The 27,844-nt window shown below is 36.7% G+C and overlaps 1 protein-coding gene across 1 annotated transcript; it reads right to left on the bottom strand.

The window, feature by feature from the left end:
- Positions 1-2,761: 2,761 nt before the first annotated feature.
- On the bottom strand, positions 2,762-22,138 carry LOC128557651 (uncharacterized). Its single transcript, XM_053545457.1, has 4 exons — positions 21,752-22,138; positions 11,071-11,232; positions 9,683-9,805; positions 2,762-9,304 (listed from the first exon to the last, which is right to left on the bottom strand). Exons 1-4 carry the CDS (start codon positions 21,933-21,935, stop codon positions 9,231-9,233), a joined length of 543 nt encoding a protein of 180 aa, XP_053401432.1. The 5' UTR covers positions 21,936-22,138; the 3' UTR covers positions 2,762-9,230.
- Between the last annotated feature and the right edge of the window lie 5,706 nt (positions 22,139-27,844).

Below are 27,844 nucleotides of genomic sequence, written 5' to 3'. Positions count from 1 at the left end.
ACGCCGCTTTTCATGGAATTACACGCCACAACACGTGTATCATTGAAGGTTCCATGTGCAACGCCGTTTGAATACATCTGCGAATGTCTCTAAATTGCTTTTTTGTACTTTTAGCATGTGTAAATGTTCTGCTCAAACCGGGGCTAGAGGGCGTGGACGGTAGCATGCATTTCCACTACCGTCCATGAACAGGCTCAGTCAAACCACCAAGCCTGCAACATTTTCGTTTTTGTAGTGTTGAGCGACCTGTGAAGTTTCCATTATTTCTATTTTTAGTGATTCAAGTCCATTTGTAGACAACACACAAACTGTAACGTCCTTGTCAATGTCTTTTTTAACTTGGGCTGCTTTTGAGAAAAGCGCATATCTCCCACAACTGCCTAATCATATGAATATTCATTTATTTGGGTTTTACGGCGCACCATAATCATATGAAGTGTACTTGTTTTTACTAATCATATGAATAGTAAAAAAGTACTCTTCAGGAGTAAGTTTAAACCCATTACTTTATCTGGGGACCAAACGCCGTTTTTCATTGAATAACTAGCCCGCCCGCTTAGCTCAGTAGGTAAGAGCGTTGGTCTACGGATCGCGGGGTCGTGAGTTCGATCCTCGGGCGGGGCGTATGTTCTCTGTGACTGTTTGATAAACGACATTGTGTCTGAAATCATTAATCCTCCACCTCTGATTTATGTGGGGAAGTTGGCAGTTACTGAAATACTGTTGAAAAACGGCGTTTTAGAAAAAATGTTTCAGCAGTTTTGTGTCTAGGTGATAAGGATGTTTGTTTGTTTGTTTTGGGTTTAACGCCGTTTTTCAACAGTATTTCAGTCATGTAACAGCGGGCAGTTAACCTAAACCAGTGTTCCTGGATTCTGTACCAGTACAAACCTGTTCTCCGCAAGTAACTGCCAACTTCCCTACATGAATCAGAGGTGGAGGACTACTGATTTCAGACACAATGTCGTTTATCAAATAGTCACGGAGAACATACGCCCAGCCCGAATATCGAACTCTCGATCCGTAGACCGACGCTCTACCTACTGAGCTAAGCGGGCGGGTAGGTGATTAAGATGAATGGTTCAGTAATTATGGTCAAAGGCCATAATGGCCATAATTCCGAAGAGCCTGGGCTGATTTAGCTAGTTATTCAAGTTTGGTAAAGATCGGATGAGAAATGTTCGAATTAGAGTGCGGACAAGCTTTGTGACAGACAGGCACAAAGACAGACACACAGTAGTAAATCAATATGTCTCCCACACCACTGTGTGGTGGGAGACATAATAATCGAGGCATTTATGGAAAAAATGTAAGAAATTAAAGGAAGTAAAATTACTTTCACAAACGTTAAAAGATAATGAAATACAAATAAAGATAAATTTTTATTTAGCAATAGTAACTACAGCACTAGAATCAAAATCAACTACAGGTCCATATTGACACTGGATCGCTCACCTGACCAGGTAAAAACGTTGTTAGTTTAGGAAATGAGTCTTATGGATACACAGACAAAGACGTTAAACTAGCAGCACACTTTCGGGACTGATATTTATTGACGACTCGTGGTGGCCTCAGCTAGGAGAGGTTCTTTCAAGGAATATTGGTATGAAAGCAATTCAGTATTGTTAAAGAAATTGCGCTAAACCTTAAATAGACAAACATACAAGCAAACCCATTGTTCCAAGGTAAAACCCCTTTCAATTGAACCCCTTCTTCACTTGTTGTCCCCACTCCTCGCCTTATAACATCCCTCGGAAAATAAAAACTATTTTTACGCCTGTGTTTACTTTTTTCTGCTATACCTTGGTCTCCCACATACACACAAGTGTTCTCTTCCACCCTTCATAATCACATCGTCACCCCAGATGCATCTTCTGCCACTTTTTCACATATTCCATTTTTATAGTACTGAACTTCGTTTCTTAGTGTTTCCAATCCCATCCTTTCCCCGCCCTAACACCACATTAAACCCATATAGCATTGTAAAAGACAATGTTTAACATTTGCCCTCTTCCGTCTTATGCTTTTCTTCTGTTACTACATTTTTGTTTCTGTTTACTTTTTAACCCTTTTCCTCCCATTTCACTCCTGAATTATTTTGCATATCATATTTTAGTTAAGATTTCTCTTAAAGTGTTTATCCAAATGTTTAATAAAAATCTATATTTTCCGATTGTATCCATTCTTGTCTGTCATATGAGCTTTCCCATTGGCAGAGATGGTCAAGCCATTTTTTTACAGCTCATAATCAAGCTGGTCTTTTCCGTTGAAAAGGCAGACAGAGTTCTTTGTGGCCATTATTAAACAACTAAGAAAGGTTACCATCCATGCAAACTGGAATGTCGTTTACGAGACGATAATGTTTGAACTAATTGATAACGACGTACGGACAGGGGACGATCACAATACTTCATCCATACATACAGAAATGAAATATACAAGTACTGAAATTATAAAACAGAAATGACAATACAAGGAACATCAAAACATTTATGCCCGTGTTTTTGCTGAATATGTAATATTTTCTCTAAACGCTGTAATAACCGAAACACAAGACAGTTGCACTACCGGTCCAATGTTCACAAAACATTTCTTGGTATCGTCTGAGTTTGAGATTGAAATTTTAAAATCAAATTTTACTACAACTTCAAAATTAAATTCAAGTTGAAACTGACAATCAGTACTAAAAAGGGACTTGAAAAGAAACGGTAATAAACTTTATATTTATTTTTAACTAGTGATTTAGATACAAATGAATTTCATCTGAAATTGAGTGTTTTGTGAACATGGGGCCTGAACTAAAGCCAATAACCTATTAAAGTTGATTTTCTAAGGCATAAGCTTTCTCCAGATATTGACAGAAGATTGTTTTGACACAGTGTCTTAGATCTTGGCCTTTTAGAACAATATCGTAGGCAAAGGTCGTGTGCATTTGCTGGATGCAGGCTATATCATTCTGTATGAATTCATATACCGTTATCTGGCTAAAGATTAAGCTTTTACGAAATTGACCCCTGACCTAAGCGGTTTTACAGCCATTTGCAAAGACGCTATCCTGTAGGAACTGCCTCTAGTCATCCTGTTACTTTGACATAACTCTTGACCATAAGCACAATATACTGACCACATGAAAATGTGCTGTGAAAATGCTCGGTAGTAAGCGAAATCAAGTGGTCTACCGACGGACGGGCAAATAAACAAACGGAAGATCAATAGGAAATCAAACATTTTTGTATAAGCGTTAACGAAAATATAAAAAAAAAATCTTTTTTTTCTTCGTTTGCATAGTTGTGCATAGGTCAAACTGCGATTGAAATGCCCATTGGGTAGTGAACCTAGTTGTAGGTTATTACATGTACGATGGCATTTTCTTCTTTCTGTTCTGTCTCCAGTGACCTAGCCAATGACAATGAATACAAGCATACATTACATACTAGGATGGGCTCTGTTAAGGTACTTCTGCTCGTTCGGGTCAATTCGTTTTCTACTATGCACATTTTATTAAACCGTGGCTTTTCAAAACTTAATAATATATGTAGAAAATTCAGCAAATAAAAAGAAAGGGACGTGTGACTAATTTTTTGCTGTACTGAATTGAAAATTTTGACCTCGGACAAGTTTTCATCAAGGGAGTCTTTAAGAAAATCCCACTTTTGATGATATTTTCGCTAACAGAATTTTCCACGATGTATCCTTTCACAATCCTAAATAAACATATGGCCTACAATATGGTGTAATAAAATGTGAAAGTCAGAGTTCTTGTTTTTTGAGACTTTTGCCAATAATTAAAAAGTGCAGCACGTTTCAATATGAATTTTACGAGTTATGTGAAAATATTTAACTTGCAAATTGTTTCATATTTTAACTTTTAAAGATAATTAAGTTGGCGTTTTAATAAATTCAATAACGTCCTCCAATTAATTCATAAAATGGTGCGGGTTTCGTACCTGGATAAATAACGTTACGCCATTACTTCTGCATTTATATCTAGAAAGTCTAAATGCAGTTTTTCAAAACAAAATGCAATATTCTAATTAACTAAACAGCTCATAGCTTTTTTTTTCAAAATTTTTGCGACATACATAAAAATGAAAACAAGAGGGTCACTGACCCAAAAGCGCTCACATGTGTAAAAGACTTCAAGTGTGTTTATATAACGTGATGGTACAAGTATAGAGTTAGGTTTATTTAGATATTAAGGCTCTAAATATTATGGATTCAGAGAAGAAGATATTCAAAGTTTCTTTTATATTAGCCTACATTATATAGTATTATTATTACATATCACACACATGGGCATGGCCATTTTTGAACCGAGGGCATTAATTTGAACACTTACGGTAGACAATCAAACCCTGATATCATACGCTAAATATTTAAGGAACATTGAAGTAAAATGTTTTAAATTGTGCCTGCTGTTTCTAACAAGAACATTTTTTAAAGCTTCCAGTGTATACATATAGTAAAAGTGACAACCCTCCCTGGCGGCCATGTTTTATGACAAATCAAAATAATGTGAACATTCTTGATTGAAAGTCACACAGAGACAATTTGTGTGAATGTATTTTAAAATCGGGTCAGCAGTTTCATAAAAGAAGATTTCTTAGTTTCTACTATATACATACTGGGAAAAGAGACCATGCCCTCTTGCGGTCATGTTTTTTTTACAAATCAGAATATTTTGAACAATCTTATTAGAAGGTTACACAAGGACAATTTTTGTAATTTTTTTTTAGATTACTACATATGAGGGCAGTTAAAAATAACGTAGACTTTTTGCTAGCGTTTGTACACTATTGAAGCAACACAAGAAATATAACATCATGAATCTTTCTTCTAAATGCACTGCAAATTTGACGTGATTATGACCATACAATCATATGACCATATTTGCTATATGCATCCTCGGAAACAAGTCTTTTGCATGGACCCAGCGCACGGCGATCATATTTTGAGAACGTTAATGACGTCGTGCCTTCGTCGGAATGCTTTCATTAAATTTGCATTAATATATATATGTAAATTTATTTTATTAATTTTGACGTCAGCACTCGGTCACTCGGTCTTTATCCATGGGGTTATACATTAATGTTAACGTTGAATTAAGGATGTTCTGTTTTCTCCCTCCACCTTTGCAGTCTTTGAGCAATTCTGGACAATTTTTGAATAGTTTGTACCACTCGAAGATCATGACACAGATGACCGACCATGAATGTGGCGTTTGCTTTTCGCCAAAATGTCTAAATAACTAAACACCTGTCTGACTATCTTTCTGAGTCGATGCCGATATAACATGCATTATAACCAGTAATACTCATTTAGATTAAACGTTGTTTGCTTCCATCTCCCATGTCCGACTGACACTATTCTCTCAGTGCATCCCCCTCAGACATATTGCTGCACCTTGATTAATTTTTGGGCGAACAAGCATTAGCGATCGAATTCAAAGCATGACAGATGAAAAAGCAACTACGCAGGTTATAGCGCGTAGCTATGTTAGAAAAAAAAAACGTTATTCGCGCTTCGCCTAGCCGCAAAAATGTTTCAAAAAGTGCATAACCAAATTACATAAAGACTGCGAATTACACTCATATATTTCACATTGTTCTTTACACAATATGCGGCTTTTAACGCCAAAAGTCAACGTTATTTTTAAACAGCCCTCGTACATACAGGGAAAAGTGACTATGGCCTCTGGCGGCCATATCTTTTGAAGATCAGAATAATTCAAGCAATCTTGGTACGTCACACAAGTATTATTTATGAGAAAGTGCTTTAAAATCGGGCCTGTAGTTTCATAACGAGAAGACTTTTAATTTTCTACCATATACACATATAGGGAAAAGTGACATACCCGCTGGCGGCCATATGTTTTGACGAATCAAAATTTGAACAATCTCGGTAGGTCACACATAATCAATTTATGTAAAATCATTTTAAAACCGAACCAGCAGTTTCTCACAAGAATATTTTTAAAGTTTCCAGAATATACATACAGGGAAAAGCGACCACGCCCACTTGAGGCCATGTTTTTAGACGAAACTGAATAATTTGACAAATCTTGGAAGAAGGTTTCATAGGGCCTATTTGTATGAAATTATTTTAAAAATCCGATCAGAAGTTTGATTATTTTTTTTTAATTTTAAGCTCTGGCCGCCACTATGTGCGACCGAACGGAAGCGCTTTTGATAGAGAACTACCAAAGAAACACAGACTAGGTTTTATCAAAATACACTCAGTGCTTTTGGAGGAGATGTCTTTTAAAGAACTTTTGACGACGGACGGACTGCGCACGTAAGCGAACATGCACGACGAACACAGCGTAATCATAATAGCTCACAAAAAGCACTTTGTGCTCAGATGAGCAACAACTTAAAACCTTTTATCAAAAATATGCAAAACAAAAGTAAGATTAAAGAAACAACACCGTCTGAAAATGGTCGCATAAAATGGCTAATCAGTTACACAAATGTAGACCTATACTCAATTAATAAAAAAAAACACAAGAAAAGTATGAAAATAAATGTTTTCTTAATACAATCAACAACAGGAGGGTCATGGTGATCCTGGATCACTAAGCTTATATGAGCTACATGTTTCAAATGTCAAACTGATGCTAAATTATTAAGAAAGTAGGTCAGTAGATCACATTCATGGTAAATGAAAGTCAGTTTTAAGATCAATGTGTTAAACTGTACATGTCTCCCAAATTTAAAAGTTGTAACTTACAACAACAACAAGAAAGTAGGTCAGTAGGTCAAATTCATGGTCAATGAAAGTCAGTTTTAATATCAATGAGCTTAACTGTACATGTCACTAAATTTTCAAAGCTGTATCTTAAAAAAAAGCAAGAAAGTAGGTCAGTATGTCACATTCATGGTTACTGAAAACCAGTTTTAAAACCGGTTAGCAAAACTGCACGTCATCCAAATTTCAAGGCTGTATCATAAAAAAAAAAAGAAAGTAGGTCAGTAGGCTACATTCATGGTCAATGAAAGTCAGTTTTAAGATCGGTGTGCTAAACTGTACATGTCCTCCAAATTTCAAGGCTGTATCTGAAAAAGCAAGGAAGTAGGTCAGTAGGTCATATTCATGGTCAATGAGAGTCAGATTTAAGATCGGTGTGTAAAACTGTACATGTCATCCAAATTTCAAGACTGTAAATTAAAAACAAGAAGATTTCAGTTTTTCCCTATATTTGTATATATAAACCATGTGACTCCCGGAGCGGGGACATATTTAACGCTACGGGATAATTTGAACAGTCTTAGTAGAGTACCACTAGAATGATGTTACATACAAAATTTCAAAGCCATAGCTACTGTGGTTTTGTACAAGAACATTTTCAAAAGTTTTCCCAATATAAATCTATATAAACCATGTGACCCCCAGGGCGGGGCCATATTTGACTCTAGGGAAATAATTTGAACAATCTTGGTGGCGGACCACTAGATGATGCTACATACAAAATATTAAAGCCCTAGGCAATGTGGTTTTGGACAAGAAGATTTTCCAAGTTTTCCCTATATAAGTCTATATAAACCATGTGACCCCCGGGGTGGGGCCATATTTGACCCTAGGGAAATAATTTAAACAATCTTGGTGGAGGACCACTAGATGATGCTACATACCAAATATCAAAGCCCTAGCTACTGTGGTTTTAGACAAGAAAATTTTCAAAGTTTTTCCCTATATAAATCTATGTAAACCATGTGACCCCACTCCCCCCGCACCCCCGCGCAGGGCGGGGCCATATTTGACCCTAGGGGGATAATTTGAACAACTTTGGTAGAGGACTATTAGATAATGCCACACGCCGTATATCAAAGCCCTAGCTACTTTTGTTTTAGACAAGAAGATTTTTAAAGTTTTTCTTTTCGGTGGCCATGGGAACCAGAGTTCTGTATGGAATTCATTTCTTTGACTATTTTTTAAATGAAGATCATGCAAGGAACATTCCTGTGAAGTTTCATTAAAATTGAACAGGTGGTTTAGGCTGGAAGGTGTTGACGGACGCCGGACAATCACTGACCACAAAAGCTCATCCTTGAGCACTTCGTGCTAAGGCGAGCTAACAAGCAATTAAACCAAAGAGTTAACGTAAGAGTCACGGTTACTGCACATGTAATATCAGTCGGCGTTTACGATAAATGCATCAATCAAATAAGGTAGTGGATCCATAATGACACTGGATTTTACGTTCTCTGGATTGACAGTGCGGCATTCTTCGGACGTGAATTAGCTGAATGCGCATATAAAGTTCCCTAAAATCCAGGGAATGCCAAAATCGCATGTGGGGAATGCACTATTTGCCTATTTTCGTAAAGGCCCACCATGCTAAAATCTTAGAATGCCTTTGTTTAAAATGTTGCTGCCACATTTTTCGATATGAACATAAAATATATTAATTTCTTCTTTAACCATGTTTCCAATAATTGTTTTCCTCCAATATTATCAAAGGTTTAAATATTGATAAACAAAAGAAAGTTTTAACAAATCTATTGTTTTTGATTACCTCCCTTTAACTGTAACTGTTCATTTTCAGTATTAAAGTAGCAGTTTTCTAACCGTGCAATTATGTTTAAAACCTATATAATATAGATCTAGCTGTTTTAATTGTTTTAACATAAAATTTAAAGCCTTATGGAACTTTTAAAGAGGCTTTTAAAATAATGAACGAAGTCTAAATTTTACATTAGCAAATAGTTTACAGCCAAAAGTAGCTTTCGTTACACTGCACTTAGGTACAATTTGTAACATCTCTATAAACTAGACATTTTCCTTGTGAACAAACTGTACATGAAAATTGAACTTGAAAAACTAAACCACGTGTTTTGAAAAACAGAAATGCCTTAATAATCTAAAAGTTAACTCTGAATAAAATGTGGCCAGACCATTCCGGCAAAATCAATATTTATAATGGAAAGGGACTAGTCTGAATACTGATGTTTCGACCTAAAAATGTATTCGTTAGTTTGTAAATAAATTTTGCAAGTATTAATTCACAATTTTTTTTTATCTACGATGCAGCAGTCAAACTTCATGTAAAAATATAATAATCATGCTGTATTTAACAGCTTTTGTTTTAAATATAGATTAATGATATTAATTTAAATATTAATTAACGACTTCTCTCTTTTTCATAAACACTACTTTCTATTTTAAAAAGTTTAATTCTACAATGATCATCTCCAGACAAGCTCCTTTCAATTAAAATATTATCTCAACAGTCAGTAAACCACCAGTACTACCACCACAGCTGCCACAGCGACAATCATCTCCATTCCTGATGTCTTTCTTGAACCTAAAACATTTAATAACATCTGTACAGGCTTCATTTTATACCCTGTTCATTCCCAGATATGTATAATTACTTTACCTAAAATGTATAAAACTTTCACTTAAGCGAAATACCTACATTACAGAATACATTTTTTGATCATGTTGATGAAAGTAATGCCTTGATTTAACCATATTTTATCGCTCATATATACATGCAAGTAGATACATAGAATTACAAAAATACAAAAGCAAATGGGTTGGGCAACACGTTCTAACAACATTACATTAAGCCCTTCCTAGTAATGCATTGACGTTTAAAATTCTTTCGGGGATGATGATTAAGGGCATTTCTTATTTCAATAATGTGAATGTCTTATTTTATACCATAACACAAGCCTACCTGCTGTAGGTTTTACAGGACCACGCCTCAGCTTCGGTCGGGTGACCCCTGGCGTTGTCATTGGTGTGGTTGTTGCTCCTGGGCAGTCTATTTGTTCGTCACCGGTAAGTACTGGTTCTACTCCTGTAAACACATTGTTTATTTCTAAGACACATTTACATACGTACAGGTACGCAGAACGAGAAACGATATATGTTTATTAAGATTACTACTACTATACTTAATTGTAATGCTAAGTAAAAAATAAACAGAACACTTACAAATACAATCCTCTAATTCATTATAACTCTAGGTCAAGGACATTTTAAGACACATGGGAAACAAACTTTTATGCACTGAAAGTACATTTCTGACTGAGTCAAGTGCCATAACTCTTGACTTTCAGACTGAAACTTAAAAAATCATAGGTGCATAAATCCGCATAATGAAGGATATCCCTACATGCTTTCATGTCACTAGGTGATTTTTTAAGAAATATGGAACACAAACTTTGTAGAATTTTACTTGTATTTTAACTAAGTCAAGGATCACAACTTTGGTCTTGATGTGTGAAATCTCTAACAGGACACAAGGTGCGCAACATTACATGGCGCTGCTTTTAAGGTTTAATGTTCTTTGCTTTTTTTGGATATATGTGACACAAACTTGTATGCCTTTTGTTTGACAAACATGGCTATATGGCTATAACTCTTGTCTTACCAACTGAAATCCCAAATACAGTTCCAGCTGCACAATTTCACATGCTGAATAATATTCCTATAATGTTTCATGACCCTAGGTCATTTTAAGATACATATGACGTAAACTTATATGCCCTTAAAATTAAATGTACACTTTTGTCAAGGGCAATAACTCTGGTCTGGCTAAGTGTTATCTCTAACAAAACCAAAGGTGCGCAACTTTAAGAGCTGAATAATACTCCTGAAAGGTTTTATAATCCTAGGTCAATACTTTTTAGACACATGTGACACAAACTTTTAGGCCCTTTTTATGCACAATTTTTGGTCTAAGCAAAGGCCATAACTCTGGTAGTTAAACACAAGGTGTATCGCATCACATGCTTAATAATCCTAAACGGTTTTATGACTAGGTCAAATACTTTTTGAGAAAGGTGCGACACAAATTCGGACGGTCGTATTGAAAGACAAGCGCAACTTTTGAGTGCACGCTCCCATAAAGAGATTAGGAGGGAGGCTCATAAATCACAATTTCTGGGCTATATTGATGGTACCTCGTATAATGTACATGACATATTTTATCCAGTCCCTTTCATTATTACATTCATAACTCGCTCCACTCACGTGCTATGACTCCCTTATAAAATAAGGCGAAATATGCATTACTGTACCAATGAATACATGTAAAAGAAAAAGCATTGTCGTACGAACCTAAATACTCAACCTGGAATGACTCGTAGTCGAGTTCAATATCCGGTAAGCCATCTCCTGTGTCCACTATTGTCCCGCATGTAACAAACGCCTTTGCTTGGATCAGCACGTCATGGAGGTTCGGGGTGGTAGACAGTATCTCCATTTTTGAACCAAGAAATCCTGTATGTTTTATGGTACAAAAATATTAAAACCTTAACTGTAACGATCAAGTTAGTTGCCTCCTCTTGTGGTGTTGCTGTATTATTTGTGCTGGTCAAAATCGAGTGTTTAGTGCAATACTATTGTATCATGTTCTTTATTTATATACAGTTACAATAGTCTTGCGCGAAGCCCTCGAAATGTTAACATCCTATTTTCTTTTGAGCTTTATGTTGCACTAAACTTCAACTTTTGAAAGAAGCAGGCTGCGGCAGTCACATATATTAGAAAATGGATTTAAAAAGCTGGTTTTGTAGTGTGGGTTATATAGAATTATATAGTGGCTGCATTTAGTGGTGTCCATTGAGCCTATTGAGAGATTATTTGATCTTGTCTTGTCCATGAGTATGTATGTCTGTCCGTTTGTCTCTACAGTTTGTCCTGTCTACTCCTGTTTAATTAATGTGTGAATCTGCTGGCGGAGTATCAACCAAAATTTTCCCAGTAAAATTTGCATATCTTTGGCATTTTCTGGTTGAAATATGCTTAGGTGGTTATTGCAATTTCAAGGCTCGTTTTGTTGTTGCTAATTTATTTTCGACTTGTATAATCAATAAAGAGAGGTAGAATAATTACAAAATATCATTATTAGCGTCGCACCGCAACAGTTAGGTCATACGGCGAATTTCCAACATTGATGGTGGATGAAGACTGTAGGTGCCCTCCGTGAATTATTTCATCACGAGCGGGAACCTGGGTAGAACCATCGACCTTCCGTAAGCCAGCTGTATGACTTCCTCTCTTGAAGAATTCAGCGCCACAAGTGAGGCTCGAACCCACATCGATGAGGGGCTACAAAATATTAGAATTACTATTGGGAAACGATATCTAGATAGCTGAACTATAAATAAATTTTCAGCATAAATAAAAGAAAACAAGAACCTGCAGGGAAATCTACAAAACGAAGGGAACATACATTTTGTTCAAAACCCGTTTCTGTCAACAATATTTTAGCCTTTTTAAAACAGACAAATATCTACTATGAGTATGAGCATGAACTTGCTTTATTCAAATCCTTGCGATATTATAATGTTGGCTTCTTACAATGTTTTTAGAGATATGTTTCAATTTATGTTTCAAGTCTTCTTCTTTGCGATTTATGATATTTTTGTGTCAAATCTTGGCAGAATCAAGTGACTCACTCACATTTTTATTTTTTGGGACAAAGGTAATTTTGGCAGCATTTCCCTGTTGAACGATTTGTTTGTTTTGGGTTTAACGCCGTTTATCAACAGTATTTCAGTCATATAACGGCGGGCAGTTAACCTAACCAGTGTTCCTGGATTCTGTACCAGTACAAACCTGTTCTCCGCAAGTAACTGCCAACTTCCCCACATGTATCAGAGGTGGAGGACGAATGATTTCAGACACAATGTCGTTTATCAAATAGTCACGGAGAACATATGCCCCGCCCGAGGATCGAACTCGCGACCCCGCGATCCGTAGACCAACGTTTTTACATACCAAAATTTATGACAAGAGGGATGATTTTAATTTTAGTCTTGTAAATTTTCCCCATTTGGATGGGGATGTACCTCAGGCTACATTTTATGGGGTATATATTTCTCAATTAATTCGGTTTGCCAGAGCGTGCAGTCTTGTCAAGCATTTCAATGAACGTAATCAATATATTACAAGTAAACTTCTTCAGCAAGGCTACCGTTATTACAAATTGCGTAAATATTTTACTAAATTTTATTATCGTAATTCTGATTTAGTTTTAAAAATTCAATAGTAATTTAAAGACACTTCTGCGAGAAGGTATTTCTAAACCCGTTTTTTATGGGGATGTGGTTTACAAACTTCGTAAGATCTTGGGTCATGGTAATTTTCCAAATGTATTTGAAAAGATTATCAAACGTTTTATTAAAAGAGGTTACGACCCAACTGTTTTGAGACATACCGCATGTTTAGTGTTCAACCCGTTTACAGTTGGACACTACGCTTCCCTCTTTGATTGCGTCTGACGGAAGATGGGGAGGACTCTATGATGAGCAGTTTTTAAATCCTACCAGGACTGAACTGTTTTGATATTTGTCTTCTGGCCTGTTTCGTCGGGCCATTAAGGGTGTTTCTCTTGTTGCTCTGTCTTCTGAAAAGGCATTGAGTACATACGTTTTTGGTTCTTAAGGTTTGCTTTTTATATATTTATACACGAGCATTTTTGTGTTTTACATGCCATGCCTTTTTGTTTCCATTACGTGTGTTAGAGATTCACCTGGAGGGGATTACTTTTATTTACACTGTCCCATGTCTTTGGAACATGGTGGGGGTAAGAGTGAGGTTGGGTGCGCACCATAAACCGGTTTAAGCTCCCCAGTGGTGTTTTTGCCACTGACCGTTCCAAGGCGGTGCCCCACTGTGTTCCTTTGTTTGTTCGTTTTGTCCTTGTGTGTTGACTGTGTGCGCGCGTGTGTTTATGCTTATTGTTCGTCTTGTCCTTATGTGTTGGCTTTGAGTGTGTGTGTGTGTGTTGTTCGTTTTGTCCTGATGTGTAAGCTTTGATTGTGTGTGTGTGTGTGTGTGTGGTGCACGCGTTTGCGTGCTGTGGGGTTCGTTTTGAGGAGGCTGCGCTTTTGGTGCGTGGCATTCCCTGTTTGATATTTTTCTTTGTTTCAATGTCATTGTATCAGCATACTCAATACCCAAGTAAATTAGTCTCCTGTGAGGGGCTTACATATGGGGCATACATGTTAAACATTCATATTGTGTTGTTTAGATATGGTTGCACACTATTTCCTGTACAATAAACAAAACACGACATGTCTTTGTAAAATGGCTGAATGTTGAATATCAACTCCCCATTTTTAGTAAAATGGACCGGTGTTAGAATTAGTGTTTTTACAAAAAGCAATTTCCAGGTATAGTGTATTAAACGTTTAGCTATGAGGGTCCAGCGAAAAGGTCTGTCACTAATGAGCTTCCGTAGTTTTATCCCAGGTATTTTTAAAACCCTTTATTGCACTTGAATAGTGTGTCCAATAGCTAACAATATCGTTTTTTAGACCACGATAATCCGTAAATAGCCAATCGCAAAGCAGTCTTATACCAGTCATTTACAACAGTAGCGTTAGTAGCGTTATATATATATATATATATATATATCAAGGGAAACAGGGTAACAAAAAAAAACGCGTGGATTTCGTGTCAGTTTACCAATACAACAATATAGGCTAACGGGTTAAATGACCTTCAATAATGTCGCCAGTTGTCTGTGAGTACTGAAAACATATGACCTGGATGTAAAATCAATTGAAAAGCTAGAAAATGATTCCAAGCTATTGGATATCAGTAAAAGGCTTCACATGACCAAATTACAAAACTGGAATAATGTATACATTTAAATTCCAATTGCCCAAACAACAATAAATAACAAGAAACTCCATCCTATGACCACCGGCACCAGACCAGAAAGAAAATGCCTCTGTACCCCTAGGTATCATATAAGAACCATGGTCATGAACGGGAAAATACACTTACCCATTTCAATCGCACATTTCTCAATTTAAACGTGCAGCTCAATAAATGTGTACTATGGACATTGAACAAGTGATAATTTATCTTCCATTGTGTACCGGTCACACTTCTTCAGTATTTCTTATCTTAGAGAAACTGTGCGTAGTTTATAGTTTCATCAACGTTACAGAAAAAACTTTGATGAACTTCCCTGTTGAAGTTCCGGTCTATATTACAAAACATGTCTGATTGGTTGATGTGAAAATGTAGGTCAGTCGTCATATAACTACACGTGTTTGCTAATATGTGTATATGCAGCATAAATGTGCAATGTGAATAAAATAAACAAAACAGATGTATACCAATGTATTATTTCAAATTCAAAATCATTTCTAAGATGAATTTCATTCATCATTTTGATTTTTTTATTTGTATAACTGTGAATATTTTGCATTCTGTTTTGTTTGTTTACATTCCGCCTAACATGTGCACATCGCTGTGACCTCTAGACCGGATATTCATTAGGGAAGTTCACGCAAGTTTTTTCTGTAACGTTGACGAAAGCCTAAAATATTCGAAGTATCTCTGCAATATGAAATATTAAGACAATGTGACTGGTGCACGATGGAAGATAAATTACCGCTTGTTCAATATGCTAGGTACCCATTCATCGAACTGCGCGTTTTATGTAAGAAATGTGTGCTTGAAATAGGTCAGTGCATTTTCTTGTTCATGACCATGGTTCTTATATGATACCTATGGGTAAGGTATAACACGTACAGAGGTATTTTCTTTCTGGTCTGGTGCCAGTGCCTATGACTACGTGTATTATAGAAAAAACTCGGTAAACATGTAATTTACACATTCACAGAAACGATTCCAACAGTTGTACTTTTTTAGTCTCCCTTGTTATAAAATAGACATTCAGCGCCCTCTGTTGTAGTAGACTTGTTAGTCTAACACCAGATCTTACTATTACAAATATGTAACAATTTATTTAGTTTACGGTTTGGGGTTTAACGTCTCACCGACACAATTATCAGTCATATGGCGACTTTCAAGCTTTGATGGTTGAGGAAGACCTAAGGTGCCCCTACGTATATTATTTCATCACGAGCGGACAACTGGGTAAAACAACCGGCCTCCCGTAAGCAAGCTGGATGGTTGCCTCACATGAATAGTTTTACTCCTCGAGTGAGGCTTGAACCAAAAGCGATGAGGGGCAAGTGCTTTGAAGTCAGCGACCTTAACCACTCGGCCACGGAGGCCCCTCTACCCCCCCCCCCCCGCCCCCAACCCCACGCCTCCCTTAACAAAATAGAACAACTATAATTATTATATACCGGTATTACAAAAAAGCATGTGTTCGTATTCCTACGAGAGTCTACGCATTAACTTGTTAACTATATCATAATAAATATATAAATAAACATTGCAGTGGTAACTGTTTGATGGCTTCAGAGTTCAAGAACAAAAAAAAAACAAAAACAAAAAAAAAACAAGAGGGCCATGACGGCCCTATATCGCTCACCTGAGTACCATTGCTCTTAAAGATAAGATCAAATTTTGGCATAGATCACATAGGCATACACTTTAAAAATAATCAGGATAAATATGTTCTTGTAACAGTTCCTTTTGACCTATGGGTCACATACAAGATATAGCCAATTGCCATACCAAGTTTGAGGGTCCTTGGCTCAAATACTGCATTTTTGTACTAGCATGACTACTCCTTACCCTGGAAGACTTAAATAAAATTTAAACCAATCTCATTAGATGCTGCTGAGGTATATTCATTTACATAAAATAAAGGGAGGTAATTTGTCATAAAATCAGTCAAAAGTTATCTACCCGGATTGTCTGAGTCCATCTGATGGCATAAATGACATTTCAAATCAGTATCTTCATTGGTTACTGAGATACACCCATTTTAGTCTGAAACAAAGGGAGGTAATTTGACATAAAATCAGTCCATAGTTGTCTACCCTGATTGTCTCAGTCTAACTAATGACAATAATGAAATTTCAAATGAGTCCTATAAATACTTACTGAGATAAATCCATTTTTAATAAAATCAAGGGAGGTAATCATGCATCAGTATATGCATGCGGACGATACAGAGTACAAGCCTTTACAATAATATATTAGAAAAGCAAGTAAAAGTAGAAATTTCTTACCATGGAAGACATCAATAATGTTTCAAACCAATCTCATTAGAAGCTGCTAGGTATCTTCATTTACATAAAAAAATAAAGGGAGGTAATTTGTAAAAAAATCAGTCAATATGTATCTTCACTAATTGTCCAAGTCCATCTGATGACATAAATGAAATTTCAGATCAGAATCTTCATTAGTTACGGAGATATACCAATTTTAATTTGAAATAAAGGAAGGTAATTTGACATAAAACAGTCCATAGTTATCTACACTGATTGTCCAAGTCCAACTAATGACAATAATGAAAATTTCAAATAAGTCCTATAAGTACTTACTGATATAAATCCATTTTGATTAAAATCAGGGGAGGTAATCAGATATAAAATAACTCCAGAACCTATGATTGGATCTGACAGATTCATCATTGAATCCAAGATTTATTGTTGTTGAAGATATTTTGCAAGTTTGTATCAAATCAAATCATAAATGAAGTCTATATATGGCTGCAAAAGCCAAAATAGCAAATTTTAGACCTTTAAGGGGCCATAACTCAGGAACCCATGATGGGATCTGGCCAGTTTTCGAAAGGAACCGAGATATTATGCCAATACAAGTTGCGTGCACGTTTTATTAAAGTAGATTGCAAAATGTTGTCTCTATCATGTTCACAAGCAAAATATAGTAAATTTTGGCCCTTTAAGGGGCCATAACTCTGGAACCCATGATGGGATCTGGCCAGTTTTCGAAAGTAATCGAGATATTATGCCAATACAAGTTGTGTGCAAGTTTTATTAAAGTTGATCGCAAACTTTTGTCTCTATTGTGTTCACAAGCCAAAAATAGCAAAGTCTGGCCCTTTAAGAGACCATAACTCTGGAACCCGTGACGAGATCTAGCCAGTTTTCGAAAGGATCCGAGATATTATGCCCATACAAGTTGAGTGCAAGTTTGATTTAAATCAATTACAAAATGTGGTCTCTATCGTGTTCACAAGGAAATTGTGGACGGACGGACGACGGGTGATCACAAAAGCTCACCCTGTCACTACGTGAGCTAAAAACAAGAGCCGTCACAGGAGACAGCGCACTCGACTATTACGATGCTGGATAGTGAAATTGGGCACATCTGACAAAGCTGGAGCTGTCACTGGAGTGTTTAATGACTCCAACATGGATGAAATATTGGATAATAGCTTGAGTCTGTGTCAAAAGTATAAAGTAATAAGAGAGATAAGGATCAAATATATCAAAACTATTAAATATCAAGTATGATTTTTAGGAAAAAGGGGGCATAATTCATGAAATATTGGTACAAGAGTGATGCACCTTGTGTCATGTTGAATCAAATCCATTTTGTAATAACTGAGGTACAGTGAAAATGCATTAAAATTAACCTTTAATTCTAGGTAAAAGGGGCATAGTTCATGAAAAATTGGTGCCAGAGTTAAAAGTGTGTGTGTTTGGATTTAACGTCCTTTTTAACAATTTTTCAGTCCTATAAACGACGGTGTCTACTTGTAGCAGTGAGCACAATGCCCACCTTTATAGTGCTGCTTCACTGGAATATCACGCCGTAGACACGTGACATGATACCCCACCCAGTCACATTATACTGACACCGGGCTGACCAGTCCTAGCACTACCCTCTTAATGCTGAACGCCAAGCGAGGAAGCTACTAGTATCATTTTTACGTCTTTGGTATGACGCGGCCGGGGATTGGACCCACGACCTCCCGCACTCGAAGCGGACGCTCTACCACTAGGCTACCAGCTTGTGTCATATGATGTGTGTTATAAGGTGGGACAACTATTTTAAGTTTGAATCAAATCCATTCAGTAAAAATTAAGTTAGAGTGGAAGTGCATCAACACTTTAACCTGAAATTCTAAAAAAAAAAAGAGGAGATAAATCATGAAATATTGGTGCAAGAGTTATGGCCCTTGTGTCATATGATGTGGGTGATAAGGTGGAACAACTGTTTTAAGTTTGAATCAAATCCATTTAGTAATAACTAAGATAGAGTGAAAGTGCATCAAAACTTTAACCTGGAATTCTAAGTAAAAAGAGGAGATAATTCATGAAATACTGGTGCAAGAGTTATGGCCCTTGTGTCATATGTGAGTGATGATGTTGAACAACTATTTTAAGTTTGACTCAAATCCATTTAGTAATAAATAAGATGAAGTGAAAGTGCACCAAAACTTTAACCTGAAATTCTAAGTTAAAAGGGGGGATAATTCTTGAAATATTGGTGCCAACGTTATGGACATTGTATCATATGATGTGAGTGGAACCACAATAATACATATACAAATTTCGGCTTAGTCGATTTTTGATAACCACCACAGATTTCACACTCCGCCGAAAGAAAATAGTTCTCAAATGGCAGCACATAGAACAACTGATATTACCACGCTTCACTGCGCGCTTTAATTGAATGCAGAGGATTAGTGTAATATATACTCGAGCAGACGATTTGACCACTGACCAATAAACTAAGCTCGCTTTATATACTAGTGTTCTTATCGCTGAATGACGGATTTTTCATTGAAGATTTTACATCAATGGAATTCACAGCTGTACTAAAAAAACAGAATTTAGGGGAAGTAAATACTCGGAAATTTGTTATTTTTAATCACCACAAAGAAGTGAAATAGAATTATAGAACTTTGATATTGCTTTTGATGATCAAAAGAAGTAAAAGACTTTTCCAATAATTTATGATATTTGGAAATTTATTGAGAAAGGACTTTATTATATTGCCGAATAGAATATTACTTAGCTCTCGGTAAATCTGTAAAAGTTATTACTATTTTAGAGCAAAAACAAAAGAGTTCATGCTCAAATGATTTGGCTGTTACAGTCTATTTTAATTTGCAAAACGGTAATCAGTTATATGACATTGTGTATTTCTTAAATGTCTGATCGTCCCTGCTATAATTAGTGACCTTAAAAATATGTTCCAGTTCTGTTCCCTATGTTATTACAGTTTGATGTATATTTGCCCAATAGTTATAACAAAGTGTATGATTGTTTTGTAATTGTGTGTATGTGTCTACATGCACATCTGTGCAGTCTGATCATGATAGTCTGCATTGTTCATATTTAGTCATTAAATTCACAATGAACATAGAAATTTGGCAATGAAATGGTTACACTGTTGTAAAAAAAAAGAAAGAAAAAGACATTTACTAGTTTCACAGTCCCAACAGAAAAGGGACATAGCTGATCTCGGACCTGACAGAATCAATACATTTCAAGACAATCCGTCCTCCAGTATTTACAATGCTTTGATTAACAATACACTCAGTCAAACCGAGTCTGCTATTATTCTGCTTGGTTGCATTCTTTGCTTCCAAAGGATCTTCTTTTATACAGATTTTATGTATATCATGTAGTGATACAATGTGCAAACACATGAATTGCCGCCCGTTTGAAATTGGAATGCATGAAAATTTCGGGTAATACAACTAGCCGATACATTGAATTAAGAAAGGCTCATGATAATAATTTAATGATTATATTTCAGAAGAAAATATATTCATTTTTTTTCATTCATTCATTCGCCTCGGACAGTATTGGTGTTCATCCTAGCGAAACGGCTTCTTAAGTCTGTAATGAACACTTTTGAAGAAAAACGATTAAGTTTCGTGCAAACTGCTTTTCAAATGACCTTGTTATTTCAAACTAAAATACGTGCAGTCATATACACTGACCAATTTATTTGTCATATTGTAAAATGGATAAAAAGATTGAAATTCGTAGCTATATTAAATACCGCATTAGGCATGATATAGATTCAAAGCAGATATTTGATGAATTGTGTGGTATGTATGGACCTCGGGCCATTAAAATGCGCAGTTTTTGGTTGGTGAAAGCTTGAATATGCCTTAAACCTCTGTTACCAAGGCAAACATCGCTGCTGTAAAAGCTGTGGTCGAACAGGATGAGGAATTGTCGGTGGAAGATAAAGCCAGTTTTACTGGCATATCAGCAGGCAGTGTGTAAACAATTCTGAATACGCGTTTGAACTGAGAAAAGTTTGCACTAGATGGGTACCTTATTTGCTCACTGAGGAGCAAAAAACGCCTTAAATGTGCCCGGGAAATTTTGAAAACATACAAAGGCTGTGATAGACGTTATTTCTAATAGCAGGTGACAAAACTTGAGTGCACATGTTTGAGCCACAGAGAAAGGCTGATAATATGCAGTGGAAGCGAAAAGATCGAAAACCCTCTGTATTGTCAAGAGAACCGTAAGTTCGAAAAAGAGGTCGTACGCAATTTTCTTTAATTCTAGTGGGCCAGTCGTGCAAGTGTCATACATTCGCTGAAGGATTCTGCAAGAACTCTGTGCTGAAGAAAGTGAAGTTTTACAATAAGGAACGTCCAAGCAAAAGATGGCCAGGAGGCCAACTATACACGACAACGCCTCCTCTCACAAGTGCGAGGTTGTTGAAATAGAAAGTGGAAACTCCATTGTCCTTTTTGCTTCTGAAAAGGCGGAAATTGTAAGCCATCCGCCTTATTCACCTGACTCAAGTCCATGTGACTTCTTTTAATTCCAAGGTTTAAGAAAATGCTTTCTGGAAGTATAGAAGTTCTCTTGGCAGCGAAATTTATTAATGTCTCAAGTATATACCAAAAGAAGACTATCTACTTTTCGCGATTGGGTAAAACGGTTACAACAAATTGTTTTGGTAATGTGGGTTTGTAATAAAATAATTCGATAAAACGTAGCAAGAAATCAGAACCCAATGACGAACATTTTGCAGGACTCTCGTATAATTTAAAAATGTTCCACTGGAGTAGGAAAAATATAAAGAACTATGTTTGTAGCTATAAGAGCATTGCAACCCCTTTACTTACCATTGTCGTTCGAAAAGATTTCGACGTGTTGAATGTCGTTTGCCGATATATCAATGTAAACTGGAGTCCACTGTCGTATTCCTTGCAGGATTTCCTCTTCGGTGGCCACACCGCTAACAAGACCATACGGCAGCAAGTAGGCATATGTTACTTCAAAAAGAAAAAAAGCAACCAAATAACACATATATTTACATATATTCAGTTTATTTAAGGCACCGCGCTTCCAGATTTATGCAGTTGCAAGAAGGCACTTTTCAGTCAGTAAAGTTCAGTGAACACCCTTTTGAATAAGTGGGGCCGCCCAAATAAGAAATAAGAGCCAGTCCATTTAGAAATTTAGCATGGTAAAGGTTAACATTTATAACAACTAAAAACATTCTGCCCGCTTAGCACAGTAGGGAGAGCGTTGGTCTACGAATCGCAGGGTTGCGAGTTCGATCCCAAGGCGGGGCATATGATCTCCGTGACGATTTGATAAAAGACAATGTGTCTGAAATCATAACTGTCCGTCGTTACATGACTGAAATAATGTTGAAAAACGGCATTTAACCGAAAACAAACAAACAAGTAAGAACTGATAACAATGTAAATCGTACGGACACTCGAAGCCTACTTAGTTATACAGATCACACATAATAGGAAATACGACCATAAATCCCATTTTCCCTCTTCTGTGTATGTTTTTCATTATAATCAAGCGTGAAAGGGGTTTAAAAATATATCTTTATTTGAAAGTACTTTTAAGAATGGAATTCTGAAACCCCCGTAGTTCTACTGCATTTTGACTCGCAGGATCAGCTGATGTCTTGGGTACTGTAATTTAAAATTCTTACGACTAGAAACGATGCAAGAGAAATTAAAGGAATTTAAAGATGGGAGCTAATCTTATTTATACTACCATGTAGTATGGTTAAACAGTGAGGGTTGGTACGAAATTAACCGATTTAAAATCCTGCAATGACAATTCTAAAGCGGTGCCCCCGTTGTGTTCCGAAAATGGCTGTTAAGAAATCAACAGCCACAAATAAAAAAATATCACCATTCCAATTACTACATCTGTTAGTTCAATATGATATATGGACAAGCACTTTACACCAGATATACCAGATAAGTGAAATAGGTTTGATAGAATCAGTCATTTGTGACTGAGAGAAGGACGAATGGAGAAAACAAAAAAAACATGTTGCTTGAAGATTTTGCTTTTGCTTTTTGTTGCGTTTAACGACCCAATCCAAGGTCATATATGGCGACCTTCCTGCTTTGATGGTGGAGGAATACCCCAGCTGTAACTTCGGGCATTAATTCGTCACGAGCGGGTACTGGGTAGAACCTTCGTCGTCGTCTGTCCGTCAGTCGTCAACAATTTGACTGTTAACACTCTAGAGGTCACAATTTTGGCCCAATCTTATTGAAATTTTGTTAGAATGTTACCCTCAATAAAATATTGGATGAGTTCGATATTGGGTCATCTGGGGTCAAAGACTAGGTCAACAGGTCAAATCAAAGGAAAAGCTTGTTAACACTCTAGAGGTCATAATTTCGACCCAATCTTAATGAAACTTAGTCAGAGTGTTACCCTCAATATGACCTCAAGGGTGGGGGCGCGGTCATGGCTGTTTGTTACAATAAGGCTATAAATATTATCATTGTTCATTTATGATATTGTTGTAATAACTATTATTTTTTATTATTATGTACAACGCCATTGAATATATCATTTATAAAAAAAAGGCGTTTAATCAAATTGTTCAGTTTCAGTTTTGTGATTGCATATGTCATGTTTTGTTACTTTCCTACATATCTGCGATGTGTCACATGTTTAATTATAAAGCGCCTTTGAACGTATATTCCATATGAAAAGGGCGCTCAACAAATCTGGTATAATAATAATAATAATAATATAATCTTTGAAGAGTTTGATATTGGGTCATCTTGGGTCAAAAACTAGGTCATCAGGTCAAATCAAAGGAAAAGCTTGTTAACACTCTAGTAGTCACAATTTTGGCCAAATCTTAATGAAACCTGGTCAGAATGTAACCCTAAATAAAATCTTAAATAAGTTCGATATTGGGTCATCTGGGGTCTAAGACTAGGTCACCAGGTAAAATCAAAAGAAAAGCTTGTAAACACTCTAGAGGTCACACTTTTGACCTAAACTTAATAAAACTTTGTCAGAATGTTACTCTAAATAAAATCTTGGACGAGTTCAATATTGGGTTATCTGGGGAAAGAAACTAGGTCACAAGGTCAAATCAAAGGAAAAGCTTGTTAACACTCTAAAAGTCACAATTTTGGCCCAATTTTAATGAAACTTGGTCAGAATGTTACCCTTAATGAAATCTTAAACATGTTCGATACTGGGTCATCTAGGGTAAAAAACTAGGTTACCAGGTAAAATCAAAGGAAAAGATTGTAAACACTCTAGAGGTCACAATTTTGGTCCAATCTGAATGAAACTTGGTCAGAATGTTACTCTAAATAAAATCTTGGAAGAATTCAATAGTGGGTCATCTGGGGTCAAAAATTAGGTCAAGAGGTCAAATCAAAGGAAAAGCTTGTTAACATTCTAGAGGTCACAATTTTGGCCCATTCTTAATGAAACTTGGTCAGAATGTTACCCTAAATAAAATCTTGAACGGGGTCGATATTGGTTCAGATGGGCTTAAAAACTAGATCAAATCAAAGGAAAACATTGTTAACACTCTAGAGGCCACATTTATGACTGTATCTTCATGAAACTTAGTCAGAATGTTAATCTTGATGATCCTTAGGTCAAGTTCGAATCTGGGTCATGTGGGGTCAAAAACTAGACACTTGGTCAAATCAAAGGAAAAGCTAGTTAACCACTAGAGCCCATATTTATGACCATATCTTAATGAAACGTGGTCAGAATGTTAATCTTGATGATCAGGTCAATGGGTCAGATGAGAGATACAGGGCCTTCACGGTCCTCTTGTTTTATATTATCGTGATTCAAGTGTCATGAAAGAAAAACAACTGTATTTTTAAGTTATAGCATAATCTACAAGTTTGTCTTATGTTTTGTTTAAATATTTGTTACTCTTACAACCATATTAATTGCCACAGCAACAAAATGAAAAAAATAAGAGCATAATTTTGATATTGTCATCTGCTTTCATGAAAATATTTCTGGTACTCCTTAAGATACCGCCGTTACTAATTATGCCCCCCCCCACCCCCCACCACTCGAAGGAGGGGTATATTGTTTTGCAGTGACCAGGAACAGTAAAACGGTTTCTGGATGATAACTCAAGAATGCTTGGGCCTAGGATCAGGAAAATTGATGGAAAGGTTGTTCAGGACCAGCAAATGACCCCTATTGAATTGGCGGTCAGTAGGCCAAAGTTCAAGGTTATAGTGACCCGGAACAGTTAAACCATTTCTGGAAAATTACTTCGTAACGCTTGAGTCTAGGATCATGAAACTTTATAGGGACGTTTGTCATGACCAGTAGATGAACCCTATAGATTTTGAGATCAGTAGACCAAAGGTCAAGGTCACATTGACCCGGAAGAGTTTAACCCTTTCCGGACGATAACATGAGAACGCTTGGGCCTAGGATGACGAAACTTAATAGGGAGGTCGATTATGACCAGCAGATGACCGCTGTTGAATTTGAGGACAATAGGTCAAAGGTCAAGGTTGCATTGAACCAGAACAGTAGAACTTTAAATTTGTTTACTGTGGGCAAATAATTTCTGTTTCTTGTGCAATTACTGAATGTATCAAGGGGTGCATTTCTTGTTCTACGAGCTCTTGTTTTAAATGAAATACTCTGGGGGTAGTGTCGATTTCATATAAAAATGTGCCCAAACTATCTAACAACATAAAATGGCAAATTAGTAAATCTAAGGCAAGTCTGGTGAATTTGGACACATCAAAAACAACGAAGGCAAAGTTTTTTTTTTCAAAATACAAAGGTTTGTTCTGAAACTTCAGTTGGTTTTCTAACAAAAACATCTGGAGAATGAACAGAATCTTATACTTACCTGCAATTACTCCTGTAACGTATGCAATAAAAGAAAAATAAGTTAAATATGTATTAGATAATCAATATATTATGCAGACAAATGTATACAGTAGTTCTTCGATATAAATATAGAGAGACAGACAAAATATTTTATTTTGACGTAAACTGTGATATAAACACGTGATTTCAGTATTTGGTACAATACTGTAATATTAACTACGCTTCTGTTAGACTTCGCTAAACGTTAAGTTAACTGAGGTCACATAGAGGCTCTTCCGGCTTTCGTTGGAAGAGGAAGACCCACGGACTGGCACTTGGGTAGAACAATATACCTTCTGCCAGGCAGCTGGATCGATGGCTTCCTCAGATGAAGAATTACCTACAGCCACACCAAAAGCGAAGCTGCTTAACCACATTAGTGACGCGTGTGGCCTTAAACACCACCCCCACGAACTTCGTGAAAGCCATTCTGATAATACTTGTATAATGCAGCTATGTTACATGATGACAGATGGGAAAATTAAGACATTCGATGAAATACTTGTGTTTTTACAACTATTCAGTCACTATCTTTTCAGTACAGTCTTAAAAACATAATTCTAACACGACCAGCGAATAACCTACATACATGTAGAGCAAAATCGACCTCGGATTATTCGGCAATAAATAAATGACGTCATCCGATCCAGGTGCGTAGCACGTGTGATTTATCGTAGAAAAACCCAAGTGATATATTGTTTCGCAGAAGAAAGAAAAACTCTTACTCTTCGATAAACCACGTTTGGGAACTTATTATTTCTTAAATAAATAAGCCCTCCCGGTTATCTCAGTAGGGACACCGTTGGTCTACAGATCGCGGGGTCGTGAGTTCGATCCTCGGGCGGGCGTGTGTTCTCCGTGGCGATTTGATAAAAGACATTCGTCCTCCACCTCTAATAATTCATGTGGGGCAATTACTTGCGGAGAACAGGTTTGTACTGGTACAGAATCCAGGAACATTGGTTAGGTTAACTGCCCGCCGTTACATGACTGAAATACTGTTGAAAAACGGCGTTAAACAAAAAACAAACAAACTAACAAGCGCGATAAATAATCGATGAAATACTTGTGTTTTTACAACTATTCAGTCACTATCTTTTCAGTACAGTCTAAAAAACATAATTCTAACACGACCAGCGAATAACCTACATACATGTAGAGCAAAATCGATCTCGGGATTATTCTGCAATAAACCGCTCGCGTGCAATGACGTCATCCGAGCCAGGTGCGTAGCACGGTCGTAAAAAGTAGTTACCATTTTTTCTAACACTGTTGATACTAGTATGTCGTGTAAGAATCGAAGTAACAAGTTCCCAAGTGTGATTTATCGTAGAAAAGCCCAAGTGATATATTGTTTCGCAGAAGAACGAAAAACTCTTATTCTACGATAAACCACGTTTGGGAACTTATTATTTCTTAAATAAATAAGCCCACCCGGTTATCTCAGTAGGGAGAGCGTTGGTCTACAAATCGCGGAGTCTTGAGTTCGATCCTCGGGCGGGGCTGTGTTCTCCGTGGCGATTTGATAAAAGACATTCGTCCTCCACCTCTGATAATTCATGTAATTCATGTGGGGCAATTACTTGCGGAGAACAGGTTTGTACTGGTACAGAATCCAGGAACACTGGTTAGGTTAACTGCCCGCCGTTACATGACTGAAATACTGTTGAAAAACGGCGTTAAACCAAAAACAAACAAACTAACAAGCGCGATAAATAAAATCTGAAAAGTAGATCCCTCGGAAGCACCGAGAACAAGGCAAACAGTGAAAATTGCAGACTCGGTTTGATTGAGTCTGTTCATGAGCAGTAATAGAAAATGCAACACTGCCAACAAAAGTTATAAATGTCTAGACTAGATACAAGGTACAAACAATCTGATGGGTAGAAAAAGGGAATAGAAGCAAAATATCTTGTATAGCTATAAGGCAGCGGGTCTGTTTTTCTGCTCTCTCTGTGACCTCATCTTAAAGCCCCAACTTTAACTACCCTTGCAAGGGCAGCCTATCAAATGACATCGCTACTCTAGGCTTAGATTTACAGTGTGTGTTGAGGTCAGTTATC

This window comes from Mercenaria mercenaria, chromosome 6 (genome assembly GCF_021730395.1).
Source record: "Mercenaria mercenaria strain notata chromosome 6, MADL_Memer_1, whole genome shotgun sequence".
Taxonomy (NCBI): domain Eukaryota; kingdom Metazoa; phylum Mollusca; class Bivalvia; order Venerida; family Veneridae; genus Mercenaria; species Mercenaria mercenaria.
This window is presented reverse-complemented; position numbering and strand designations above follow the sequence as displayed.